Raw genomic sequence first — 23,417 nt, 5'->3', positions numbered from 1 at the left:
CGGCCGAACTTGTTTCCGTTTCGACGGGCAAACTATTTTCGAAATCCTCTTACCGGCCCTCCCCGCCCTTGCCGTCCCTTCCAGCCCCCGCCGCTGCCGGCGATTTTTATTAATTTCGCTTCCCTCTTCGCGCAGGACAAGAGACAAGATTGCAGAAGGAGGAGCTGAGACCGGTTTATCGGCCCGAGGAGCTGGCGGAATTGGTGAGCGGACAGGCTTTTCCCTCGTTGCTCGCCCTCTCGGGGAGAAATCGCGGCCTCTTTCGCGGCCGATCGCCCGGATAAGCGATCGCTCCGACGCTTTTTAACCCGTTCTCGCTGCTTTACGGAGCACCGACGCCTTCTTCGGCGACACGAATCGTCTTTCGCGAGCTGCGCCTCTCCGATTCGCGGTCGGTTCGTCTTTTCGACGCGTTCGACCGCGTATTTTCGAACCGGCTGGAAGAAAGAAGCGATGCGAACGAACAATTCCGTCGAAAAAGCGACAAATTTTTCCCGTCCTCCGTTATGTAAAACAAACCGGCACGACTGGCATCCGTCGACTCGACACTCGCGTGGCCGCAAGCTCGACACGCAAAGGTCGCCGCAGACCCGGTCACCGTCGCGCTTAACCCGGACTCCCCGGAACCCGTTTGATTTTCTGTTCGAAGGTGCAAATCGTGAAGGAGATGACAACGTTGGGCAATATCTGCGAGGCCAGCTTCTACGGTCAACACGAGGCCACGATCCAGGATTTCATGGAGGACCCGTCGAACCAGGTGCTGACGTTGTACCCGGTGCACAAGAAGCTGAGGGTGTCCCTGGGGTTCCCGGCGTCCCCGGTGCAGGAGCTGAACTACTTCATCAGGGAGCCGAACGAGGTCCTGCGGCCGGACACCTTCCGCGAGCGCATCCTGTTCGGCTCGGTGCACGGCAAGACCGAGAGCCACGTTCTTTCGCTGGTGCACAACGTGCTGGCGCCGATCTTCCTGCCCATCGAGACTTGGCCAGACAGTATCCTCCGGTTTCAGCTAAACTCGTGTTTAATTAGTCCGTCGCGGCGAACTAGCGTAGAGAGAGAGAGAGAGAGAGAGATAGAGAGAGAGAGGGAGGGAGAGAGAACGATGCGAAAGTTCAGCGATGAGCCGACGAAACCGTTCCCTAACGATACTTCAACGAGTTGCGAAACTTTTCCGCCTCCGCTCCCCCCTATGATTCTCGGATTTTTTTCTCCGTCGCTCGTTCGGCCGCGGCCCCGCTAAACAATGCGCCCCGCTAACTTTAATTAGCGTGTCCCCGTTGAATTCAACGATCGATTTTTAAGAGCGCGTTCGACGACGCTCCGTCCGTCACTTAGTTCCCGAAGCGTCTTCCCTAACCGCCATTTCTTATCCGTCAGTCGCGGCGAAAAGCGTTCGAACGCCTTCCGAAACGCGATCGTTCTTCTAGAATTGGGCTGAATATTTTCTTGGACTTCTATTTTTGTCACTGGAAGTAGCAACGGAATTTACATAAAGAAGATAAAGGTATTTCGGTCGCAGTAATCTAGTCGCTTCGACGACTAAAAACAAGTTGAAAGGTGGTCGGATGCTCTGCGCCGTTTACAGGTAGCATAAATCATTGGAAAAGTCGTTGGAAAAGAGCCGAAAACACGATCGTTCTTCTAAAATTGGGCTAAATATCTTTTTGGTCTTTTATTTTTGTCACTGGAAGCAGCAACGGAATTTAGAAAAAGAAGATAAAACTATTTCGGTCGCAGTAATCTAGTCGCTTCGACGACTAAAAACAAGTTGAAAGGTGGTCGGATGCTCTGCGCCGTTTACAGGTAGCACAAATCACTGGAAAAGTCGTCGGAAAATAGCCGAAGATTTCCGTGAATGCGACGTGAAATTTCATTCGAATTGATTTCTGCCTGATTTTTATTCATTGATCCCGGTCCGACGCCAGTTCCCGAAGTCAACGAAAAGTGAAACGAGCCAGAAAATCGGCAGAACGGCCGGGCCGCAGATTACATTCGATCCAGCTGCGTTACACTCCCGAGAAAAGTGCCATTACCTCCGTCGGTCCTTTTCCAATGTCCTGGCCGATCCGGGGCGAGCTCGAGTCAATGAAAGGGTCGGGCGAGATTCAAACCGTTTAAAAAGTCCTCCGGTCTAATTTATTTAATTGCCGGCCCGAAGCGATCGTGAACTCCGAAAGAAGCGAATTCCGTCGAGTTCTTCCGTCGTTCTTCGCCTGGCAGCTCGAAAGATTTAATCCGGAATCAGGACCTGCGATTCTCGGGCAGCGCGGTCAAAGCGAGCCGATGGAGAATTTACGGGCGGCTCAATTATTGAAGCGGCCGGGGCCACCGTTTAGGCGAGGAGCGTTCGTCGTGGCATTAAACTTGCAACAACGAGGATGGATATACCTCGGTAACGGAAGAATCGGGACGGGCTCCGGAGAATTCTCGATCAAAATCGAGCCGTAAATACCGTGACCGCGTGATCCGCGATGGCGAAAGTTATGCGCTCCGGCGTCGGCCGATCGGATGAACGGCTCGAGACGGTCGCGACGGGTCGATTAGGGTCGGGCACGATCACCTGGACGGGGGCCCGGCAGCCTCTTCGGCTCAAGGCAGCAACGGTTCTGAAGCGACGACTTCGCCAAGTGAATTCGTAACTTCGCCCCGGTTCCCTTGCGATCCCGTTGCTGCAGCGGGAACTTCCGGTTCCCCGCCGATTCGCCGCGCCGGGACGAACCGGGCGGAGGCGGGGGCGAAACAGGAAGGGCCGGACGAAGTTATTATTACCATAATTTTCGGCTAAATGCGCCGCCGCGCCGCGCCCGGCGAATTCGACGGCGATGTTTGCTCGTGTACGAGAGAACGCGATTACTCGCCCGGCCGAGACAGAAATGGTTCCGTTCGGCTCGGACCGGAGGTCGCTTCATTATTTCTAATGGATCCACGGGATTCTAACCGGATCGCGGCGGCGGTCTAATTGCGGGCCAATGGCCGCTGCTTCGGAACAATCGGGGACAGTGAATTCGAAATGTGCCACCAGTTTTCGAGTTTCGTGAAGTATCGCTGTAACTTCTGGGAGCAGATGTTGGCATTCTGTTTCGTTTCATCGGCCGCCGGCTACGCCCCACTCTGATGACCGGGGCGGGGCCTGAACCAGCCACGCCTATTGTAGGCGTTTCCGAGAACTAATGAAATTAGGCTAGAGATTAATTAATTGCGAACTCGAATAGATTTTTACGCCGTCTAACTCCAACTCTTTCGCGACTTTGGCCAACAGCTTGCTGAGCAGTCGAAAATTATTGCTTTGCTCTGATTGGCTGACAATTCACTGTTAAGACAGGACTGCGGATTGGACTCGCAGTAGAACTGTCTTAGGCCATTGAACTTACTTTTTGAGGCGGGGCTAGAACTAGCCACGCCTATCGCAGGCGTTCCCGAGGACTAATGAGATTAGGCTAGAGATTAATTCATTGCGAACTCGAATAGATTTTTACGCCGTCTAGCTGCAACTCTTTCGCGACTTTGGCCAACAGCTTGCTAAGCAATCGAAAATTATTGCTTTGCTCCGATTGGCTGACGATTCGTCGCTGAGACATGGTTCATAGCGGATTGTACACGCTCTAGAACAGTGTCGAACCATTGAAGTTACTTTTGAGGCGGGGCCAGAACTAGCCACGCCCATTGTAGGCGTTCCCACGGTGTTTTCTATTCGATATCCGATTATCGTCGACTGCCTTTAACGTCCGCATAGTCCAGAAGGAACTTTAAGCTATTTTTCCTTAACTTCCTGACTTCCACATGCGTCAAGGCCGACTTCTACAGGAACCTGGACAGCTTCCTCTGCAAGCTGACCGACCTAACGTACAAGATGCTTGGGCTGACGGTGATATACGTGCCCAGGGAGGGCAGCAGCCTGATCACCGACGGTTCTATGGACGCTACAACCGCCGACAAGGAACTGGTGAAGAGGCTGGAGAGCGTGGTGGTGCATTGGACCACCCAGATCAGGATTGCCCTCTTGGACCAGGAACAGGCCACGCCCACCGAGTTGCTATGCCTGCAGGACGAGTATCAGTTCTGGACGTATCGATGTCGGTGTCCACGTCGTCGTGAATCGAAAGCGTCCGGGGTTCCCCTCGGTCCTTAAACGAGACCGTTTTCGTTGCAGTCGACAATCTCTGCGGGCTGAACCATCAGCTGCAGAATCCCGTGGTGAAGAAGATCACGGAGTACCTATCTGTCAGCCTGTCGACTTACGTCCGCCAGTTTCTCGCGTTGATGGACGAGATCGAGGACGGTGTCAAGGAAGCCGAGTCGAATATAGAGTACCTGCGCTGCCTGATGTTCTACTCGTCCGAATTCAGCAAATGCACCGAACCCGCGGCGATCGGCCAGCACCTGATGACGGTTATGCACCTGTTCAGAGCGATCTGGCTGAACTCCCCGTACTACAACAGCCAGGAGAGGATCGAGAATCTGTTCAAGGCACTGAGCAACCAGATCGTTATACTCTGTCGGAATTACATCGATCTGGACGACGTATTCGAGGGAAAAACGAGGAAGTCGATGGCGAAGTTCGTGGAATGCGTCGACGCCTGCGAGAATTACAAGTCGCTCTACGTCGAGGTTAATCTTTATTCATGAGTAGTAGTTGTTTGTTTATTAGCAATTCAGGCAATTTTCGATCTTTTCGTTACAATCGAACAGTCGACGGTTGGCAATACTTTGAACGATGGTTCAAAAGCGACAGCAGTTTTAATTCGATGAATTATTTTGGTATCATGCAATCGAACAACTGCTCCCTAAATTGTTATTTAATAGAAAATTATACGGTAAATTCTGCCTAATTGACGCTCAGATTGTACACAAAAATGGACAATTTATTATCGATTGTATAGAAACGAGCAGCGAGACTCGAATAATCGTATCTCGTCTTCTCAAATCATTCATTTCTGAGCACAATCTGAGCGTCAATTAGAGAAAATTTACTGTAATAATACTGTAATACTTCTTTCCACATTGTCCATTCTCATTCCATTCTGTTATCGGTGTCCATCGTTCCGATCTTTTAACAGGAAAAAATCGAGGCTGCGACCTCTGCTCGCGAAACCATTGACTCGTACTACTGAACGTGAACAAAAATTGGTAACTATAAGAACGAGCCGCGAAGCTCGAATAATCGTATCACCACTTCCCAAATTGTCCACTTTTGCGAACGTCAATTAGGAAGAATTTTCTGGGAAAGAATCTGAGAAAGAAAAATGTTTCAATAGAATGCCAGCGAGCAAAGCGTTGATATTAATCCTTTGCCCTCGAAGCTATTTCAACTGAAAATATAAAATCATTATTCTAACTTACAGTATTTCTATATGTTGTTATATAGTATCCAGGGTGTTTGATTGCTCGGGAATATTAACCCTTTGCCCTCGAAGCTATTTCAACTGAAAATATAAAATCATTATTCTAACTTACAATATTTCTATTTTATACGAGAAAATGCATGTTACGCGCATATGAAAATCAACCCTTTGGAGTCGCGCAACAGTTGCACCCTTAACAATTTATCAAGCGTAAACTTTGTTAATATCAAAATTATCCTAAAAGGTGATACAACAAATATCAGCGGTGCCTCGGAGTCGCCACTCGACTGTAAAGGGTTAAAAGACGGCGGAGCAAGGGACGAGAACTTTCCAGGAATATTAATTTGTGCGTCTCTCGCAGACCGGCGGAGGGGAGGGAGGGGCGGACCGGGCGAAATTTTTGTTCGAAGTGTTTCTGGTCGATATAACGAACGAATTCACTCCGACGAGGGGCCGGTGCATTAAAGGACTATTAAACGACGTGAGCGGAGTTACTTTAGATACTTGGGAAAGAGCCGTTAGGCAAAGTGAGGAGTTCCCGCGTTAAGCGGAAGTCACGGTAATTGTGCCCTCCCTATGGCCGGCTCACAATGATCCCCGCGCTTCGCCGCGCCGTTAAAATAATATTCAGACCCCACCTCGGAGCCCCCCTGCTCCCGCTACCCTCCGCCCTCGGGAACGGGGTTGGTCGCTTAGCGCGCGAACAGCAATTAATCTTATCTTCCCGTAATCGCGTATTGTTGCAAAACAATTCCGGAGATTGGTGGCACCCCTCGTGCCCCCTGAGAGCGCGTCGGAAGGGGCTCCACCTCGAATGAATAGCATATTATACGAACAGGAGTGCTTTCATTTTCACTTCCGTAATTATTTGCCTTGGAACCTTATCGCGGATGAAATAACGAAGCACGCGGGAACGCCTGGAATTAATAAAACACGTTAACCCGTTCTGCAGAATGTTCGCGAATTTTAATCGCTCGTTTCTTAAACTTCGTTTCTGTTGCATTCGATGATTCATGCCTCGCTCGGTCATCGATGTTGCAGTATTTTTTATGACAATAGCTAACGTTCGATGATTCACGCTTCGCTCGGTCATTTATGTTGCAGTATTTTTTAATGGGAATAGCTAGATTGGATTTCATTGAACTTTCGATGCGATTTCTATGTCAACGCGAACCTAAACGGACCTAGGAGAACTTAATTACACGAATCCCCATTGCGTATAGAACTATTGGGTTGACAACTAAGTAATTGCCGATTTGTTCAATGAAATAAAAAGTTTTTTTTTACTTGGAACGAAGTTTAATCTGTACTGTATTTTCCATTTTGTTCGATGACCTTTTGCCATCTCTCTGACAACTTGAAAATTCCACGCTCGTAGAAAGTCCGATCCTTTTCGGCCAAAAACTGAGTTAAGTGAGATTTTACAGCGTCATCATCATTAAAAGTTTTACCACGAAGGGAGTTGTCCAGGGATCGAAATAAGTGGTAATCCGATGGCGCGAGATCAGAGCTATATGGTGGGTGTAACATCAATTCCCAACCAATATCCATCAATTTTTGCCGAGTGGACAAAGACGTGTGCGGTCTAGCATTGTCCTGGTAGAAAATGACACCTTTACGATTGACCAATTCTGGTCGCTTTTCCTTGACCGCTGCATTCAATTTGTCCAGTTGCTAACATTCACGGATAATAAAAAATAACATAATAATAATAATAATAATAATAATAATAATTTTATAATATAACATTTACGGATATCGTAAAAATGGGAGTGAGAGACATCTATAACTGAAATCGACAATTACTTAGTTGCCAACCCAATATTTCTAAGGCGCAAAGACCTCGATAATTCACGCTTCGCAATAGCTAACGTTCGATAATCCATGCTTCGCTCGGTCATTGATGTTGCAGTATTTTTTAACGGGAATAGCTAGATTGGATTTCATTGAACCTTGGACGCAATTTCTATTGTCAACGCGAACCTAAGTGGACCTAAGAGAACTTAATTACACTGATTCCCGAAACGAAGAACTTAATTACACGGATCCCCGTTGCGTATAGAACTATTTCTAAGGCGAAAAGATCTCGGTAATATTCGATAATTCACGCTTCGCAATAGCTAACGTTCGATAATCCATGCTTCGCTCGGTCATTGATATTGCAGTATTTTTTAACGGGAATAGCTAGATTGGATTTCATTGAACCTTTGACGCGATTTCTGACAACGCGAACCTAAGTGGACCTAAGAGAACTTAATTACACAGATTCCCGGAACAAAGAACTTAATTACACGGATCCCTGTTGCGTATAGAACTATCTCTAAGACGAAAACACCTCGATAACATCGTCTTCCAATTGAGATCCGCTTTATTTTCGTTTATAAAATCGTCAAGCCGCTCGAAAAGCGTCATAAAATTTCGCACCGCTATTTCTCAAGCGCCACGGCGCGGCGGCATATTCTCTAAGCGAGAGAATCGTAGCTGTCGCCGCTTTCTCGACGGCGCGGCAGAAAAAACGGAATTTGCATAAACACCAACGGGGAGCCGGCAGCGTCGCCAAGTGCGCCCGAAATTTTCTTTCGTCCGTGCGACGTCGGCCGGAGAATTAATTAATCTGCTCGCCAGCAGCCGGCAGAAAGGGCCCGGCGATTAATTACCGGAGTCCGCCGGGTCAGGAAGACGCGATGGTATAAATGGAAGGCAATTCGGCTCGGCCAATTCGCCGGGCACGGGGTTAATAAATACTCGTTACAGCGAAACAAGCAAACCCTCGACGATCCCACGCGGGACATCGTTCGACCCTCGATCAGCGGCCGGTAATACGATTGTCGGGATTTCCCCGCAGAAAAGTCGTCGGACGGGGGCGCCCTTAATACCCCGTGTCCGTCGACGACAAACACCAAAACCGCCGACGTGATTCTCACCCTCTCCCTTCGCCCTCGGCGGGGCCACCCACCCGTTCCGCTTATCTGGCCGCGCGTGAAACGCTCAAGTCCGCGGGGCTCGTGGCGATTTCCGTTTAACGGGAAAACTTGACCTCGTTCCATAACCAACCCCCGTCCTCCCGGAACGGCGAGCAACGCGCCGCCCTCTTGCCGCGGATAAGCACGCTAATCCCACGGTTTGACAAATTATTTTGCGAAACCATTAGACCGCCTCTGCGAAGCCGCGCGGCGTTCGACGATTTTTAATCCGCGACAGGCGATCCGCTGGAAACCCCGGCGAATAGCTTGGGAAATTGAGGAGCGGCCTGGGAATTAACCCTTCTGCTGGATATCGAATGAGATGGTCGTTAATCGGGCTGCTCTTTTCACGAAATTTGAGAACGTTTTTTGCGTTGAGTGCGCGGTTTTCCGAACAATAATGCTCGATGTAATGCGTGGTACTTGAAAACGTGGACGGGAATTTGATTAGCTAAGAGAATGTTCACGACAAACGAGCGAAATACAATAATTTCGGTAAACAGAGGTGTGCGGAGGTCGGAATTGAAACCAGCAGAACTGATAAAAACGATGACTTAATTCTTTTATTTCTAATTTTTTGCTGCGATTCGAACGCAATTCGGAGGCTGCATGACACGATCCGAAGGCAATTCGGAGGCCACGTGACACGATTCGGAAGCAATTTGGTCACAGGATACGATTCAGAGGCAATTCGGAGGCCACATGTCACGATTCGAAGATAATTCAGTCACTGAATGTGATTCGAAGACAATTCAAAGGCCACTTGACACGATTCGAAGGCAATTCGGAGACCATATGTCGCGATTCGACGCTCACGTACCTAGTACAGTAATTTCTCCCTGATTCGCGCTCTATTGCGTACAAAAAATGGACAATTTGGGAAGAGGAGATACGATTATTATTATTGATACAATTTTTTATAGTTACTATTCGTCAGCAATTATACTCACACCCAAACAGACCATTTTTATATTGTCTTTCAACCTTTAGCATCGACGTAGTAATAAATTACATAGGCGTAGGACTAGCACAGGGAAATTCACAGCAATCCGAAATTTGGCATTTCCTGGAGAAATTATTATATCTATCTACAGCACGAAAAAGAAACATTTCTGCACCAAAAAATCGACGATTTTTGAAACATTGTCGCTACGCGAGGAAGAATCGTACGATAGCCTACCCGAGCTCGTTTTAAAGCCCGAAGTCTCTACTTTCAGACGCACTATCTCGATTCTTAAAAGATTCAACACGAATGACCAGAAAAATTATTCAAATCCCGTCGAATCGTTCGATTTTGTAAGACCTGCGACTTGCTCGCGGTACTGTAGAACAATTAAAAAAAAGATACTTAAATTAATTACGTGAAGCGAGCACTCGGTTGCCAACGCGAGTTCGCGCGAGGCCCGCCGTTTCGCGGGGTTCCATCGGTTTCAAAGAGATCGCGGGATCGGCGGCCGGCGAAAAATGAAACGCGACGGAACACGGCGGGCTAAATATCGGCGCGATTGACTGTTATAAAAATGAAACGAGACGATCCCGGTCCGCCGGAGCACCGTTCGAAATTCCGCTGGAAAATAGCTCGTGACTGCTACGGAGTTAATAACGCGCGGACTTTTCGATATCGCGAATCGCGGGAAGCGTTACCGCCGGGCTGTGCGCGCGCGCTCGTTAAAGAAATTTTTATTTTGTTCGCCTCCGCGTTTGCTCGTCGCGCTCGTCTTTTCCATGGAAAACAGCGGAACGATCCGCCGGCGAGATACCGCCGGTCCTTGCGGCCTGGGCCGGATCGAAATTGAATTCGCGGTATTCCAATTACCGGCGGGACACTTCGCCACCGAAAACGAATCCGTCCTCTTTCGAAAATGAATCGCGACCCGGGGCCCGCGTGACACGCGCTCCACTGATTCGACCGTCCATGACGAATCGAAAAATCATAGAGGGCGGTGCGGGGCGGGAAGGGAAAACATCAAAAATGGTTCAGATGCTTGTCCAGATACCGAACGACGTTTTCCGATGCCTCGAATTTATTTTTTTTTCCTCGTTTTTTTGTCGTCGTCGTCGTTGTTGTTGTTGCTGTTGGAACTCTCTTCACCGCTGTTTTCCGAGCGAATGAAACGCGCACCGAAAACCGATTGGCAGATTGACTCTCGAGCAAATCCGCGGGGGTCGTTCTACCGCGAAATCAAGCAGAAGAATTAAACGAGGGAACACATGCTTACCGCGAATACCTTTATCGAAGAGTTGAAACGCTGCAGCATTGTAGTATTCTAACGTAAATTGCAGTAGGTTAAATCATTTGGAGATAACATTCGAGGGTGCAGAAATCTCGTATGCTATCTGAAGAATGAAAACACGTTAAAGGCAAGCTTTAAAACATTTCTGGAGACAGCCGGTATACTGTTTTCGGAGCTGTGCTATCTGGAAATTCGAGCGGGTTCATTAGGTAATTTGAAGTAACTTTTTCCTTAGCGAAAATGCAATCCGCGGATTCGTTTGCGAGTTATTAACGAAAAACCGTGACCAATGAGAGGCGAGATCAGCTGGCGCGAGGCGAGCCGAGTCAACGAGCGCGCGGAGCCCAGTCTCGCTGATTGGTCGCTCGGCCGCCTAGCGCCGGGCGAGCTCACCTCTGATTGGTCAGCGTTTTTCGTTAATAACTCGTCAACGACGCTTCGTAGAAAATTTTTGTAAAGGAAAAAGTTACTTCGAATGACCTCAGGAATCTGCAGACTTCCAGGAAGTAACATAATTTTTGGGACACCCGATAGACATTCCCGATACTTGCTCGATCGGGAGCGTAAAAGCGAGCCGCGTCACGCGGACAATATACAGTCGCGTCTGACACGAATACGTTTGTAATCGGGCTTATTTATCCAGCCCTAAGTCCGCGGTTGTACTCCTGCCGATCGATTTCGTCGGACCGCGCCGGATATTAAACCACCGGCTCGTCCTCGCGTAATATAAATTTCACCGACGACTCTTTCAGCACCCTGATCCCCCCAGCCCGACGTTTCGTTTTCAGATAGCGCACGCGCACAACACCTTGACGCACATGCCGTGGGATTTAAACATGGACAATATATTCCGTCATATTGATATTTTCATCGGCAGGTGCCACGACATGATGGAGATCTGTCAGGCGATGATCGATTTCGCAAGGTAATCAACGCGCCGACGAACTGTCCCTTGAACCCGTGCCCGGTCGAGAGCTCGAAAATAGGAAAAATCGCTTCTCGATCTGTTTTTTTTATTTTTTTTTGTTCGCTTTCGACCGTTCCTTGGGGATACCGATCTCCTGGGAAAAAGTATTCGCGAGATCCCCTCGCAATTTGCCGCGCGACAATTTTACCTGCCCTGGTATCGTGCTGACCGTACACTTTTCACCGAAAGTGCCACAGAATGGCCAGAAAAAATCGTCGAGCAATTTTTCGAAGCTTGTTCGAAAGCAGAAACTTTGTTCTTCGAAATCTCGTTGATTTCAATCGGGAAAAAAATTTTTTCAATCCCTGGGAGGCACGCGAAGTGACTCCATATGTGTCGGGTATTCTAACGCTGATTCGACGTTTACGATTCAAAGTGCCATAGAATGACTAGAAAAAATCGTAGAACGAATTTTTTATGCTCGTTGGAAAGAGGAGACTTTGCTCTTCGAGAGATGCGCGAAGTTGGGGAATTTTTCCAAAGAATGACTAGTCTTACTTATCGTTCGAGAAACAACGATAAAAATTTTTTACGACAAATTAACTAAGGAGATTTGAAAGCGGAAGCTTCGCTCTTTAAAATGAGTACAGCTGCATCGTTCTACGATTTTTTCCGACGAAATTACAGCATTTTGAATTTCATTGAATTTTCGACCTGCATTTAGAATCCCCGGAAGTCATGAATGCTACTGTTGGCGGCACACTTTTGTCTCTAAATGCCATAGCATGGTTGAAAAAAATTCTAGACCGATGTTTCTGTGCTCGTTGGAAAGAGGAGACTTCGCTCTTCAAAATTACTATAGTTTCATTCAGCGAAAAATTTTTTGGACTGCTGACAATCGCGTGAAATTGGAGTTTTGCAAGAAATGTCAATTTTCGTTCCGCGAACGGACACCGCCGACACAATAAATTCTGAAACAAATCAACTAAACCATCTTAAAGCAGAAATTCCACGCTTTCGAACGAGGCTAACTATATTATCCTAAGATTTTTTTCAAGATCGTTACGGTAACTAGAATTTCAGAAAGTTTTCAAATCCGACGATTCCGGAAATGAATTTCCACGGTTAATTGATCGAAACAGTGCCCGGGATGAGCAATTAATCTTCCAGAATGGACGAAACGGTAGAGATGACACGGTCGATGTTCAGCGGGACGAAGGGCGCGGAGCACGAGAGGGGCTGCCAGAAGATCGAGAGGCTGTTCCGCGAGGCGTTGCTGAAAATCAAGAAGAACTCCCACAAGATTTTCGACGTTCTCCACGGGACGTGGCACGAAGACGTGTTCGAGTTCCGCTCGGAGCTGAAGGATCTAGAAATCATCATCGAGAACCTGGTCACGTCAGCTTTTCTGGGAATGAACAACGTGCACGAGGCACTCGAGGATCTCCAAGGATTCTACAATTATATGAACCGCGAGAAGCTGAAGCCGTTGTTCGACGCGAAGACGAACGAGGTAAGAGAGACCCTTTGTGTATTCCTCTAATTAACGGCTCTACTAATTCCTATATACACCGCGCATCTTGAAGCGAAACTCTGCCAATTACGCGGAGAGGAATCCTAAATTCTTCTGCTTCCGTTCTCCGTGCCGCGTTCGCGCTTCTTCGGTCGTCAGAATTTTACGAATTTTACTCGGGAAACGCGTTCGCACCCTTTCAAACGCGACGAACGTTTTTAAAGTCAGTCCAGATGAACTTAACAATTTTTTCTTAGATGTTAGACGAGTAATTTTCCAGAACATGAGTATAGAAAATATATTTTAGATTGCAGTTGATCGTAAAAAATGACGAGGCGATAAATTAGATTAAAACGCGACGTTCTCGCAGCTTTTTAATCCGAAGCGACGACGAGAATTTAAGAAACGCGTTTCGCAGATCCAGCGACAACTTCGTATTGCTTTTTATACCGCGTGTCAGTTCGAACACGCCTAAACGTACCTCGGTTGTCTCGCGGAAGCTGCGTCGCGAGTTTACCGCGAACGCGACGCGCGGGTTTGCGCGAAATATTTTCGAAAATAAAATGTCACGTCGAACGTGACAAAGAAAAAGAACGTCTGTCGGATTTGTCCCGAGCCGCGCGGTGGCTCCCGCGCGTCAAAAATTCGAAGGCTGGCACCTTCGTCGTCCGACGGAACTCTCGAAATAACAATTTCCGAAAGTTTAATCGCCGGGGAAGCAATATTCGCGGAGAAGGAACGTCGTCGAGAACGCGGCGCGCGGATTTCGATTCTCCGCGAGCGGGAAGAAAGTGTTTCCTTTTCTTTTCGGGGACGCTGCCGCGCAGATATGGAAGCTGTTCAGCGACGAGATCCAGCAGACGAAGCAGGAGGTCCTGCATGAAAGGGAGGAGTATTCGTCGTTGACTCCGTATTACGCGGGCAGGGCGTTGAACCTGCGGCTGAAAGGTGCCCGGCTGCAATCAACGAGGGAGATGCTGGAGGAGGCCGCTTGGATGCCGTACTGCGGGCTAAGCCTCGAGATCTACCACCAGCATGACGTTCTGATGAAATCGATCGAGGATCTGGTCGAGAACCTATACCAGAGCTGGATGGTCGCGGTCGGTGACAATCCGCGCGCGAAGCTCGATCGTTTCCTGATGCGTCGGATCGACAACAGGGCCGGGAATCTCGAGTGCACCATCGACCCGGACATCCTGGAGCTGTGCCGCGAGTCCGACTACTGGGTCAACCTCAAGTTCGCCATACCGGTACAGATCAGGCTCGTCTACGACAAGTGGGACACGCTTTGCTTCGTGTACGAGAGCGTGCTGGCCGTCGTCATCAGTTATAACAAAGTGATCGATGGTTAGAACTTTTCACGCTCGAACTGCGACCACCGGCCGACGATTCTCGCTCAGGGATCGTTCTACCGATTCGCGCTGATAGAACGGTGTGAAGTTATTTCTGCCGGAAATGGTTGGAGGTCGGAATCGAAGCCGGCAGATCCGAGGAGACCAAGTCGCGATTCTTCGGGCGATTCTTCGGACCTCGCGGCGCGTTTTTTTAGGAACTCGGGGCAGTCGGCAGGAAAGGCATTATTTCTAATATTTTTCTACGATTAGAAGGCAATTTGAAGGCCACGTGCCGCGATTATAAAGCAATTCGAAGGCCACGTGCCGCGATTCGAGGGCAATTCGGAGGCCACGTGCCGCGATTCGAAGGCAATTCGGGGGTGCGAAGGCCGCATGACACGATTTGAAGGCAATTCGGAGGCCACGTGACACGATTCGGAGGAAATTCGGGGGTTCGAAGGCCACGTGACACAATTCGAAGGCAATTCGAAGGCCACGTGCCGCGATTCGAAGGCAATTCGGAGGCCACGTGCCGCGATTCGAAGGCAATTCGGGGGTTCGAAGGCTACATGACACGATTCGAAGGCAATTCGGAGGCCACGTGACACGATTCGGAGGCAATTCGGAGGTTCGGAGGCCACGTGCCGCGATTCGAAAGCAATTCGCAGGCCACATGCAACGATTCGAAGGCAACTTGAAAGCCACGTGCCACGATTCGACGGTCTCGTACCTACTACAGTAAAGTCTCCCTAATTGACGCACACAAAAATGGACAGGAAAATCTCGATTCTTCAGGCCAGTTAATTGCGTTACTGGTGTTTGAACAGGTTTGAACAAATTCGAACGATGTTCGAAGCGAGAGCAGATTAATTTTCAGAGAAGCAAATTCTAGGGAAAAAATCGTCGACGTTCAAGACAGCGTAACTTCCCGAGAAGAAATCGTAGGGTAGTCTAGCTAAGCTCGTTTCGAAGCTCGAATCTTCTACTTTAGAAGCGTAAAAATCATTTTCCTCGAAAAAATTTGTTTACCATGCTACGCGCGCGAAAACGAGGACAGCTTCTCCCTCGAAAAGTTTGCTTTGATTCCGTGTCTCGCGTTCCACGCAAACTGTTACAAAACGGCGGAAAAAAATCGTGCGTCAAGTTTCGAGGACTCTTTCGAAAGAGTAGACTTCGGCCTTCGAATCCATTTCAATTGTATCAACGGGAAAAAATGTTTAACGTTCGCAGAGACGTTCGTATCCGTCGAAAGTTTCAGAGTACTCGAACAGAGGAGAACGTCCGTCCCGTCGCCGGTTCCGCCGCGCGGCATCGCGGAGAAATTAATTCCGGACAAACGAATTCATAGATGCGAAAGAAGAGGGTCCGCGCTTTGAAACAAGCGCAGGTAGATCGCCGTACGACTTTTTCTCGCGAAGTTACCGTTCTTCGAACGCGTCCACAGAAAACGATGCAGTTTCGTTCGCTGTCGCCTCTAATAGATCGCGAACGCAGAACACAAACAGCGAAGTCTCGATAAGTTCCTGTTTCACGGAGGAAAAAAAAAAGATACCATTTCATCAGGGATCGAACGAAAAGCGATCATCGTTCTCGAAGGATTCCGCTTTACATCCACGGCACAAATCCGTGAAAAGTGTCTCGGCATGCTCGCGGCAAATCGCGCGCGGTTCTAAATAATCGATCGAGCTTACGCGGATCCGTTGCCGCATCAATTAACAGGCGAATATAGGCGTGTCGATTTTATTTTTCCAGCGTTGTCGGTGTCCGAGCGCGATCTGTTCCGTGAGCTGATTCGCCAGCTAGACAGGAAGATCAATCCTGGCTTAGGCAGACTGACATGGAACTCGGAATACGTGGAAGCATACATCGAGGATTGCTTTAACGAAATGGCAAATGTACGCTCCTTCGTCTCTCTCTTTCTCTCTCTCCTCCTCCTCTCTCTCTCTCTCTCTCTCTCTCTCTCTCTCTCTCTCTCGGTATTTCTCTGGTCCTCCGTTCCACCCGACAACCCTGTCCCCGCTCCCCCGTATTACCGAGTCCGGGTAACGCCTATATGTATACACGGTGCACGAAAATTTATGCAGCGAGTCCGGTCCTGTCCCGACGAAATTAAATTTTGACCCAGCCAAGTGGGATCCGTCCGCAGCCTTTGTTTGTTTAATTAAGCAAGAAGTGCGCGTGCCGCCGAAACGGAATAGCAATAGCGGATATCCGGTGGCCGCGTTTGCGGCCATTCGTTACCTTGTTCAAATCGACGGTGCTCGGACGGAGCCACCACCGTGCCAGACACGTTGCATGCTTAAGGGACCGGACGGCGCACCGATTCCACGGATAAGATCGTTCACGGATCCTCCGGCTCCGTTTAGCTTCGTTCGTTCGTTCGTTCGTTCGTTTGCCCCGACATTTCAATTCTTAATCCGACGTCCGGTCCGGCGAAACTCCCCGGCCAAGCTCGCAATAATTAGACCTCGGGTTCTTTACGCAAATTCGTATCGTCCCGCGCGGAACAATCGCGGGATTTCCATCGTTCGCGGATAAATAGACCGCCGGATGTTCATGCGAACGCGTGGTTTATTTTCATTTTCTCTTTTTTTTTGGAAAATAGCGGGACCAATGGGGCAGAATTTTATATCGCGGAGATGAAGTGTTCTAGATATGTATTTTTTATATTGCATGTTTCGCATCATGCAAATGAACAATCCACGATTTTTCTTTCTCGCGAAATTGTTTCTGTTTTTTCTCTTATCATCCACGCGTTCGGTGACTTAAAAGGGAGAGGAAAAACGTTCTTAACACTAAACCAACCGACCTGTAATGATGATTAGCGTGCATTGACTCATAAGAGTGAAAAGGTAGAATTCACTTGGATCTTGTAAAGTTTTAATTATGAGACTTATTTCGATAATATAATTTATTCAATCATTTTCCACGAAGAAGTCTCCAAAGTTTGTAGTATCGTGAAATAAAAAATCGGTCATTTTGACCGTGGTAGGTTTAGTGTTAACCAGCTAGCCGTGTTTGACGAGTATACTCGTCGTCGCTCGATCCTCGCGACACATGTAAATACGCGGTCTAAAAGGAAGGCGACACGGCTGATTGGTTAACCTTTTAGGTACGGCTGAATTCTGCGCGAGGCTATTTCTCTGGACGGCAGAGTCTGATATGTACTGTACAGAGTTTGATACTGTATATACAGGGTGTCCCAAAAATGTCTTGCAATCCGAAAGTGGCGGGTTCCTCAGGCCATTTCAAGCAACTTTTTCCTTTACAAAATTGTTCTCCGAGGCACCGTTAACGAGTTATTAACGAAAAACAGTGGCCAATGAGAGGTGAGCTCGGCTGGCGCGAGACGATCGAGCCAATGAGCGGAACTGGGCTTCGCGCGCTGGTTGGCTGGGCCGCCTCGCGTCAGCCGTACTCGATCGTTATTGGTCACGGTTTTTCGTTAATAACTCGTTAACGGTGCCTCGGAGAAAATTTTTGTAAAGGAAGAAGTTGCTTCAAATGATCCGAGGAACCCGTCATTTACGGATTGCGAGACATTTTTGGGACACTCTGCAGACTGTTGTAAATCAATGTGAAGACAAAATAAGTGTGAAACAATGCATATGAAGACGATTATTTGGTTCACACGATGACCGAGTGAGCTACTAGAGCAAGCCACTATAGTGGCGCGTCGTCCAGAGAGATGACAACCGCGAAAGCCACTATAGTGGCGTGTCGTTCTGAAAGATGACATCCGCGGAAGCCACTATAGTGGCTCGTCGTGCCCAAAAGGTTAAAAGAGAGAACATTCTCTCGGTTCGAAATTGTCACTGGAAACTCGTCCGAGAATGGGGCGACGATGAAATCGACGGTGGCAATTCTTGGAAGAAAGAGACGGCAACGAGATTACCGCTGGAAATTCGTCCGAGAGAAAGACCGTAATATAATTAACGATTAAACCGACGCTCGGCCGCGGATAATCGGCCGCGACCCCGCATTGAACTTTCGATTCCGCGCGCCGCAGCTGCAGGAGTTCATCGATATCTATAAAGAGTCGAACTTCGAGATCTTGCAAATCTGCGAGAACATCTGCAACTCGCCGATGATCAAGATCAGGCCGAACTACACGTACCAGTTGGAGGAGCTGGTGGAGGAGATACGGCGGACCAGGTACGTTCGGGGGATTTGAATAATTCCGTAAGGTAATCGGCGAAACGAAGTCACTCTCCGCTCCTCCAGGGACCAGACATTCGCGGAGACCCAGCAGAAACACAGGACCGTGTTGCAGTACCTGCTGGTCATTTACGACGGCTTCAAGGGCGTCATTGAGGACGTGAGTTCTTCTTCCAGTTTTCTTTTTCCTAGCTTCTTCATATTCATTCGATGTTCTCGAAAGTTTCCGGCAGCGTGCTCGGCGTTATTCGTATCGTTTCGAATGAATGTTTAATCTTGAGATTATTGCCCGAATTCTTCTTTTGTCGAATAGTTTATTCGTGCAACGATTATTCGTTGTTCGTCGTAAATTATTCGTCGTGAAACACTTCGTATCTTGTTATTTTCGCTGTCACTATTTTTCTATCATTTTTGAATTGTGAATTCTTATTCGAATGAATTCTTGTTCGAGTAAATTCTTATTTGAATGAATTCTTATTCGAATATTTTCTTCTTCGAATGAATTCTTATTCGACTAAATTCTTATTCGAATATATTCCTGTTCGAATGAATTCTTATTCGAATGAATTCTTATTCGAATGAATTCTTATTCGAATAAATTCTTATTCGAATGAATTCTTATTCGAATAAATTCTTCTTCGAAAGAATTATTCGACTGAATTCTTCTTCGACTGAATTCTAATTCGAATAAATTTGTACCTAGACAAATTTTTGTTCCAATGAATATTTATCCAACAGTGTCGAATAAAATTTTATTCGTCGATCTTTATCCCATATTCGTCATCACAATATAATAAAATTTCGCTCTCACCGCGGCCGGCGCGGTATATTTAGCGTTAAAGCGTGAACAATTTTTGCGGAGCACCTTCGGAATTCGAGTACGGTTAGGCCGTGCTCTGCGGGTCGACTGGATCGCGGTGGGCGCCGATCGTTAATTAATTTTATCGCTGACATTTCTGCGAGCCGACCGACGGCTTCTGTCAACCGAATATCGCCCGGGCGAAAGTTCCTGAAATGCCGCGAAGCTCTGTCAAACGTAAGGAATATTCACCAACAATTTCAGCCCTCGTCCCCCGCCTCCCATCCCCCCCTCATCGCCGCCCAGGGCTCGGAACCCTTGTCTCGTTCGTTGCCGGCTCCCCATCGACAACAAACGGTGGAAAATGCAGGCATTCCCGACGCAGAATTCCCGCGGAATGTGGCCGCGTTATCCCCGCAGGCACCGACGAGCAATTTTCGTACGACTGAACACCGGAAACGTGGTCCAGACCGATCCGCGTTACGATATGTCGCTCCGTGACGTGACTGCCGCCAGGAGCACGTGTCCCCGCACCCTTAATACGGAAGCTATCGAGAAATCGCAGCTAACCGGTTCGAAACGAGCTCCTCCCGAGACCCCTAAATACGAGCCCGGCCCTTAGCACGAAATTTATAATCGATCGGCCGACCCTTTATTAGCCGTTGAACGCGTGATCCTGCCAATAACGATAAACCCTCTGGAAACGTCCAATCCGTTGATTTAGGAACAATAGAAACCGTTCGAACAACGTATCGAACATTTCGAAACGATCTTAGATCGTTTCTGAAACGATTGCTAATTCTCTTTCATTTTTGTACACCGCTTCTTAACACTATGCCGTCCGCCGATCTTAGATATGATTCTTTTATTTATTTTAAAATATAAATATAATATACATTCCTAAGATATAATATGTAATATAAATAATATAATAATTAATAAAGTAATATAATATATTATTAATATATATAATATTATTAATAATGTATATAATAATGATTAATAATATATAATATATTATTAATAATGTATATAATAATTATTAATAATATATAATATATTATTAATAAATAGTAATATAATATAATTAATAAAGTAATATAAATTCCTAAAATTAAGATATGTCATCCAAGAATTTTCGTACTTAATTCTTAGTTAAATAAGCACAATGCTACAGTTAGTTTGCTGCCTTTTAACATCCAAGAAATATAGTTCAAATGTTATTTCAGTTTTTTAAAATGGCACCTAAGTGGTACCACCGACATAAAACAGATAGTTTTTGCATGGCACCAGCGTGATGCCACCGGACGACATAGTGTTAATACTGGAATTTACTGTAAGTAGAATTGGCCGACCATGGTCAGACATCCTATTTCTATCGGATGGTGTTCGTCTTTAATTTAACGCCATCTTTATGTACCATTAAGAGCAGCAATTTTATGTTACTTTTACGTTAAATTTCAGCTCTTTTTTATTGTATCTCCGATGAGACATTGAATAAATTCCTTAATAATTTGAATTAATCCTGAATCGAAAAATTTGACACGTGTCGGAATCACGTGTTCCGTGAGACCAGCGTTAATTGCACACTGACTAGAGAATCGATGGTTCGACAGAGCATGCAACAGTGGAAGGATTACCTGAACAGGATCGACATAGTGATCCAGGAGTCCTTGAGATTGTGTCTGAGAGGATCCCTGGAGATCATGCACGTCGCTCTGCACGGCGACGGAACGTCACCTCCGTCGCCATTAATTTTGATTCACGCGGATCTCGTCGACAACAAGGTCAGCGTTCGATTAAAAGTACGATCTCGAATGGAACAACGTGTTTCTTACCTTTTCAGATCAGTTTCATGCCAAAGCTGACGAAGATCGCGAAGCTGATGTCCGGAATCTTCGACAATCTTCTCGAAGCGACAAAGGATGTGCCTCGGTTCGTTTCCAGTTTCCACGTTGACGCGGTGATGCCAGCATTTTGGAAGATCTACGAGAAGGACTCCGAGCTGTTGGATCTGCAACAGAAGCTCAATGATGGTACCGAGAACTCGATGATTAAAAAATTTCAAAGAATTTTAAGAAATTTTCATCATCGATCCAGCGACACCTTTCGTTCGAAGTACCATAAAACGGCGAGAAAAAATCGTAGAGCGACTTTTTTGGCATCGTTGTAAAGGGAAAACTTCGATCTCAAAATTCACGGTGATTTCGTTGAAGAAGAAAAATGTTTGTCGTTTATACAGACGTTTGAATCCGTCGAACTTTAAAAGTATTCGAATGAAGAAAGTATCTTTACTTTTTCGAACGCAGCGCGATGCAAAAATTTATTTGAGAAAAACGAAGCATGGTTCGTTAAAGCAGAGACTCCAGCCTTTAAAATGAGTACGGACAGAGGGCGGCAGGATTTTTTTGCACGGAGTTACGAAAGCTCGAAGATCAACAATGTTTCAGAATTTAATGATCCTTAAATTGGGCACACCGACGCTCAATGTTGAACTTCGAGCTTTTGTAACTTCGGGTTAAAAAATCGTAGGACGTTCTGCTTGTGTTCGTTTCGTAGCTTTCAGTGTCTACTTTCTCCCTGTTGAACTCAATATATCCAGAAAAATTTTTCGCGGTCCACAGAGACGCTTGAATTTGTCAAACTTTGGGAAAATTCGTATTAAAAAGGTACCTTCGATTTCTCGAACAGTCCGCGTCGCAGAAATTTTTCTGCGTAAAATAAATTATGAACGGTAAAAGCAGAAGGTTCAGGCTTTCAAACGAGCCTAGCTAGACAGTCGTACGATTTTTTCTCGCGAAGCTATGGCACTTCGAATATCGACGAAATCGCAAAACGCGAAATCCCTGTGCTAACTCGAATGCGTTTCCCTTGAAGAGGTGAACCACTGCTTCACGCAGGTGCAAGCTTACTTGAAGATGTGGGAGCCCTTCCAAGAGGTCTGGGAGGTCAATAGACACCTGTACCTTCAAAGGTTCTTAGCAGGTTCTTAGCACTGCGATCGCTTTCACTCGACCACGTGTGAACGGAGTCGTCGAACCTTTCAGATACGAAAAATTGAAACCGTCCGCGGAATCTTTCGACGCGGACATCACCAGGTACAGCTTGATCGCTAACAACGTCTACATGCAGGAGACCGTGATGACGGTGCACTTCCTCGACGTGAACTCTGACAGTTTGAAGGGCGCCATCATCGAGGAGTGCTCGATATGGCAGCAGAAGTTCGTCGAGCTCCTGCAGAAGCAGACGGAGGACATGGTGAACCACGTGTACCATTACATCGCCGAGAATTCGAAGAAGTGAGCGCCAATCTCCGTTTCCAATCAATCGAGTGCCCTCCACTTTTCATTACGATCTCCCCGAGCAAACGATTTTTCCACGTGTCGCGACCGGTTTACATTTTAGGTGACTAGTTTCTTGCCTCTCGATTTAGGGGACTACTTTATATGGCTACTAGTTTCGGAAACTAGTTTATTGCCACCACTTACATTTAATTGTCCGAGTTCCGTCGCGCTTAAGTGACGCTAAATTTTAACTAGCTCTCGAAATTGATTTCTTTTTATGGTATATTCGAACGAACTGAATCTAACTAGAATTCTTGGAATGAGCGCGAGTTGAATTAATATTTGGTAAACCTGAATTATATCGATTTCATTGACTAAATGACTTTTAAATTAAAGGACCGTTTGTCCTGTCGTTTGAAAGCTCTCACAGGCGACAACGTTTTCCGAAATTGTTTTATGAGATTTTCCCTTTGTTTCAAGGATTACGATTTTCCCTTCTTTTTAGCAATTCGAAAACTCGTCGACTTGAACGACGAGTTCTTTAGAAAGCTTTGAACAGTCAAACGACACAGATCACTCTCATAGCAAACGCATCGCCGCGATATTTTCTTTAGTTGAGAATCTTTATCGTCGTTGTTTCGTTGTCGTTACTTTAGCGACTCGCTATTGTTATTTTCCTTCGTTGCCGTTCTTATCGTTTTCTCGTTATCGTTATATCGTTGATTAGCTTATCGTTATCGTTGTTTTTACAGATATATTTGTTATTTTTTATACGCTACACACGCTCTGTTAGACACTATTTATTTATTCGCACACACCTTCATCGCTGAAACTTTGATGTTGCGGAAATATTTGGGGTTAATATTCGACGCTTAATATTCGG

At 46.9% G+C, this 23,417-nt stretch overlaps 2 protein-coding genes across 2 annotated transcripts in view; both read left to right on the top strand.

Moving 5' to 3' along the window:
* Positions 1-671: 671 nt before the first annotated feature.
* Positions 672-3,346, top strand: LOC143258927 (dynein axonemal heavy chain 2). Its single transcript, XM_076519479.1, has 2 exons — positions 672-1,002; positions 3,319-3,346. The coding sequence occupies exons 1-2, from the start codon at positions 737-739 to the stop codon at positions 3,344-3,346; spliced, it is 294 nt and encodes a 97-aa protein (XP_076375594.1). The 5' UTR covers positions 672-736.
* A 468-nt stretch (positions 3,347-3,814) lies between these two features.
* kl-2 (dynein heavy chain 2, axonemal kl-2) overlaps positions 3,815-23,417 on the top strand; it is a 71,459-nt gene continuing 51,856 nt past the window's right edge. Inside the window, exons 1-12 of the mRNA XM_076519478.1 lie at positions 3,815-4,073; positions 4,151-4,608; positions 11,328-11,464; positions 12,617-12,959; positions 13,787-14,306; positions 16,046-16,188; positions 18,303-18,448; positions 18,518-18,611; positions 20,867-21,037; positions 21,097-21,286; positions 22,128-22,224; positions 22,298-22,549. Of these exons, the coding sequence (XP_076375593.1) occupies positions 3,851-4,073; positions 4,151-4,608; positions 11,328-11,464; positions 12,617-12,959; positions 13,787-14,306; positions 16,046-16,188; positions 18,303-18,448; positions 18,518-18,611; positions 20,867-21,037; positions 21,097-21,286; positions 22,128-22,224; positions 22,298-22,549 (2,774 nt within the window). The 5' untranslated portion in view covers positions 3,815-3,850. The remainder of the gene's footprint in view (positions 4,074-4,150; positions 4,609-11,327; positions 11,465-12,616; positions 12,960-13,786; positions 14,307-16,045; positions 16,189-18,302; positions 18,449-18,517; positions 18,612-20,866; positions 21,038-21,096; positions 21,287-22,127; positions 22,225-22,297; positions 22,550-23,417) is intronic.

The sequence above is a fragment of the Megalopta genalis genome, chromosome 3 (assembly GCF_051020955.1).
Source record: "Megalopta genalis isolate 19385.01 chromosome 3, iyMegGena1_principal, whole genome shotgun sequence".
Lineage (NCBI taxonomy): Eukaryota > Metazoa > Arthropoda > Insecta > Hymenoptera > Halictidae > Megalopta > Megalopta genalis.
The sequence above is the reverse complement of the archived record's forward strand: the minus strand, read 5'-3'. Positions and strand labels throughout refer to the sequence as shown.

Excerpts from the sequence above, each read along its gene's own strand:
- LOC143258927 (XM_076519479.1), top strand. The coding sequence starts at position 737 with ATGGAGGACCCGTCGAACCAGGTGCTGACGTTGTACCCGGTGCACAAG. Across the intron at positions 1,003-3,318 it reads TGGCCAGACAGTATCCTCCG|ACAGGACTGCGGATTGGACT; the intron begins GTTTCAGCTAAA and ends TTCACTGTTAAG.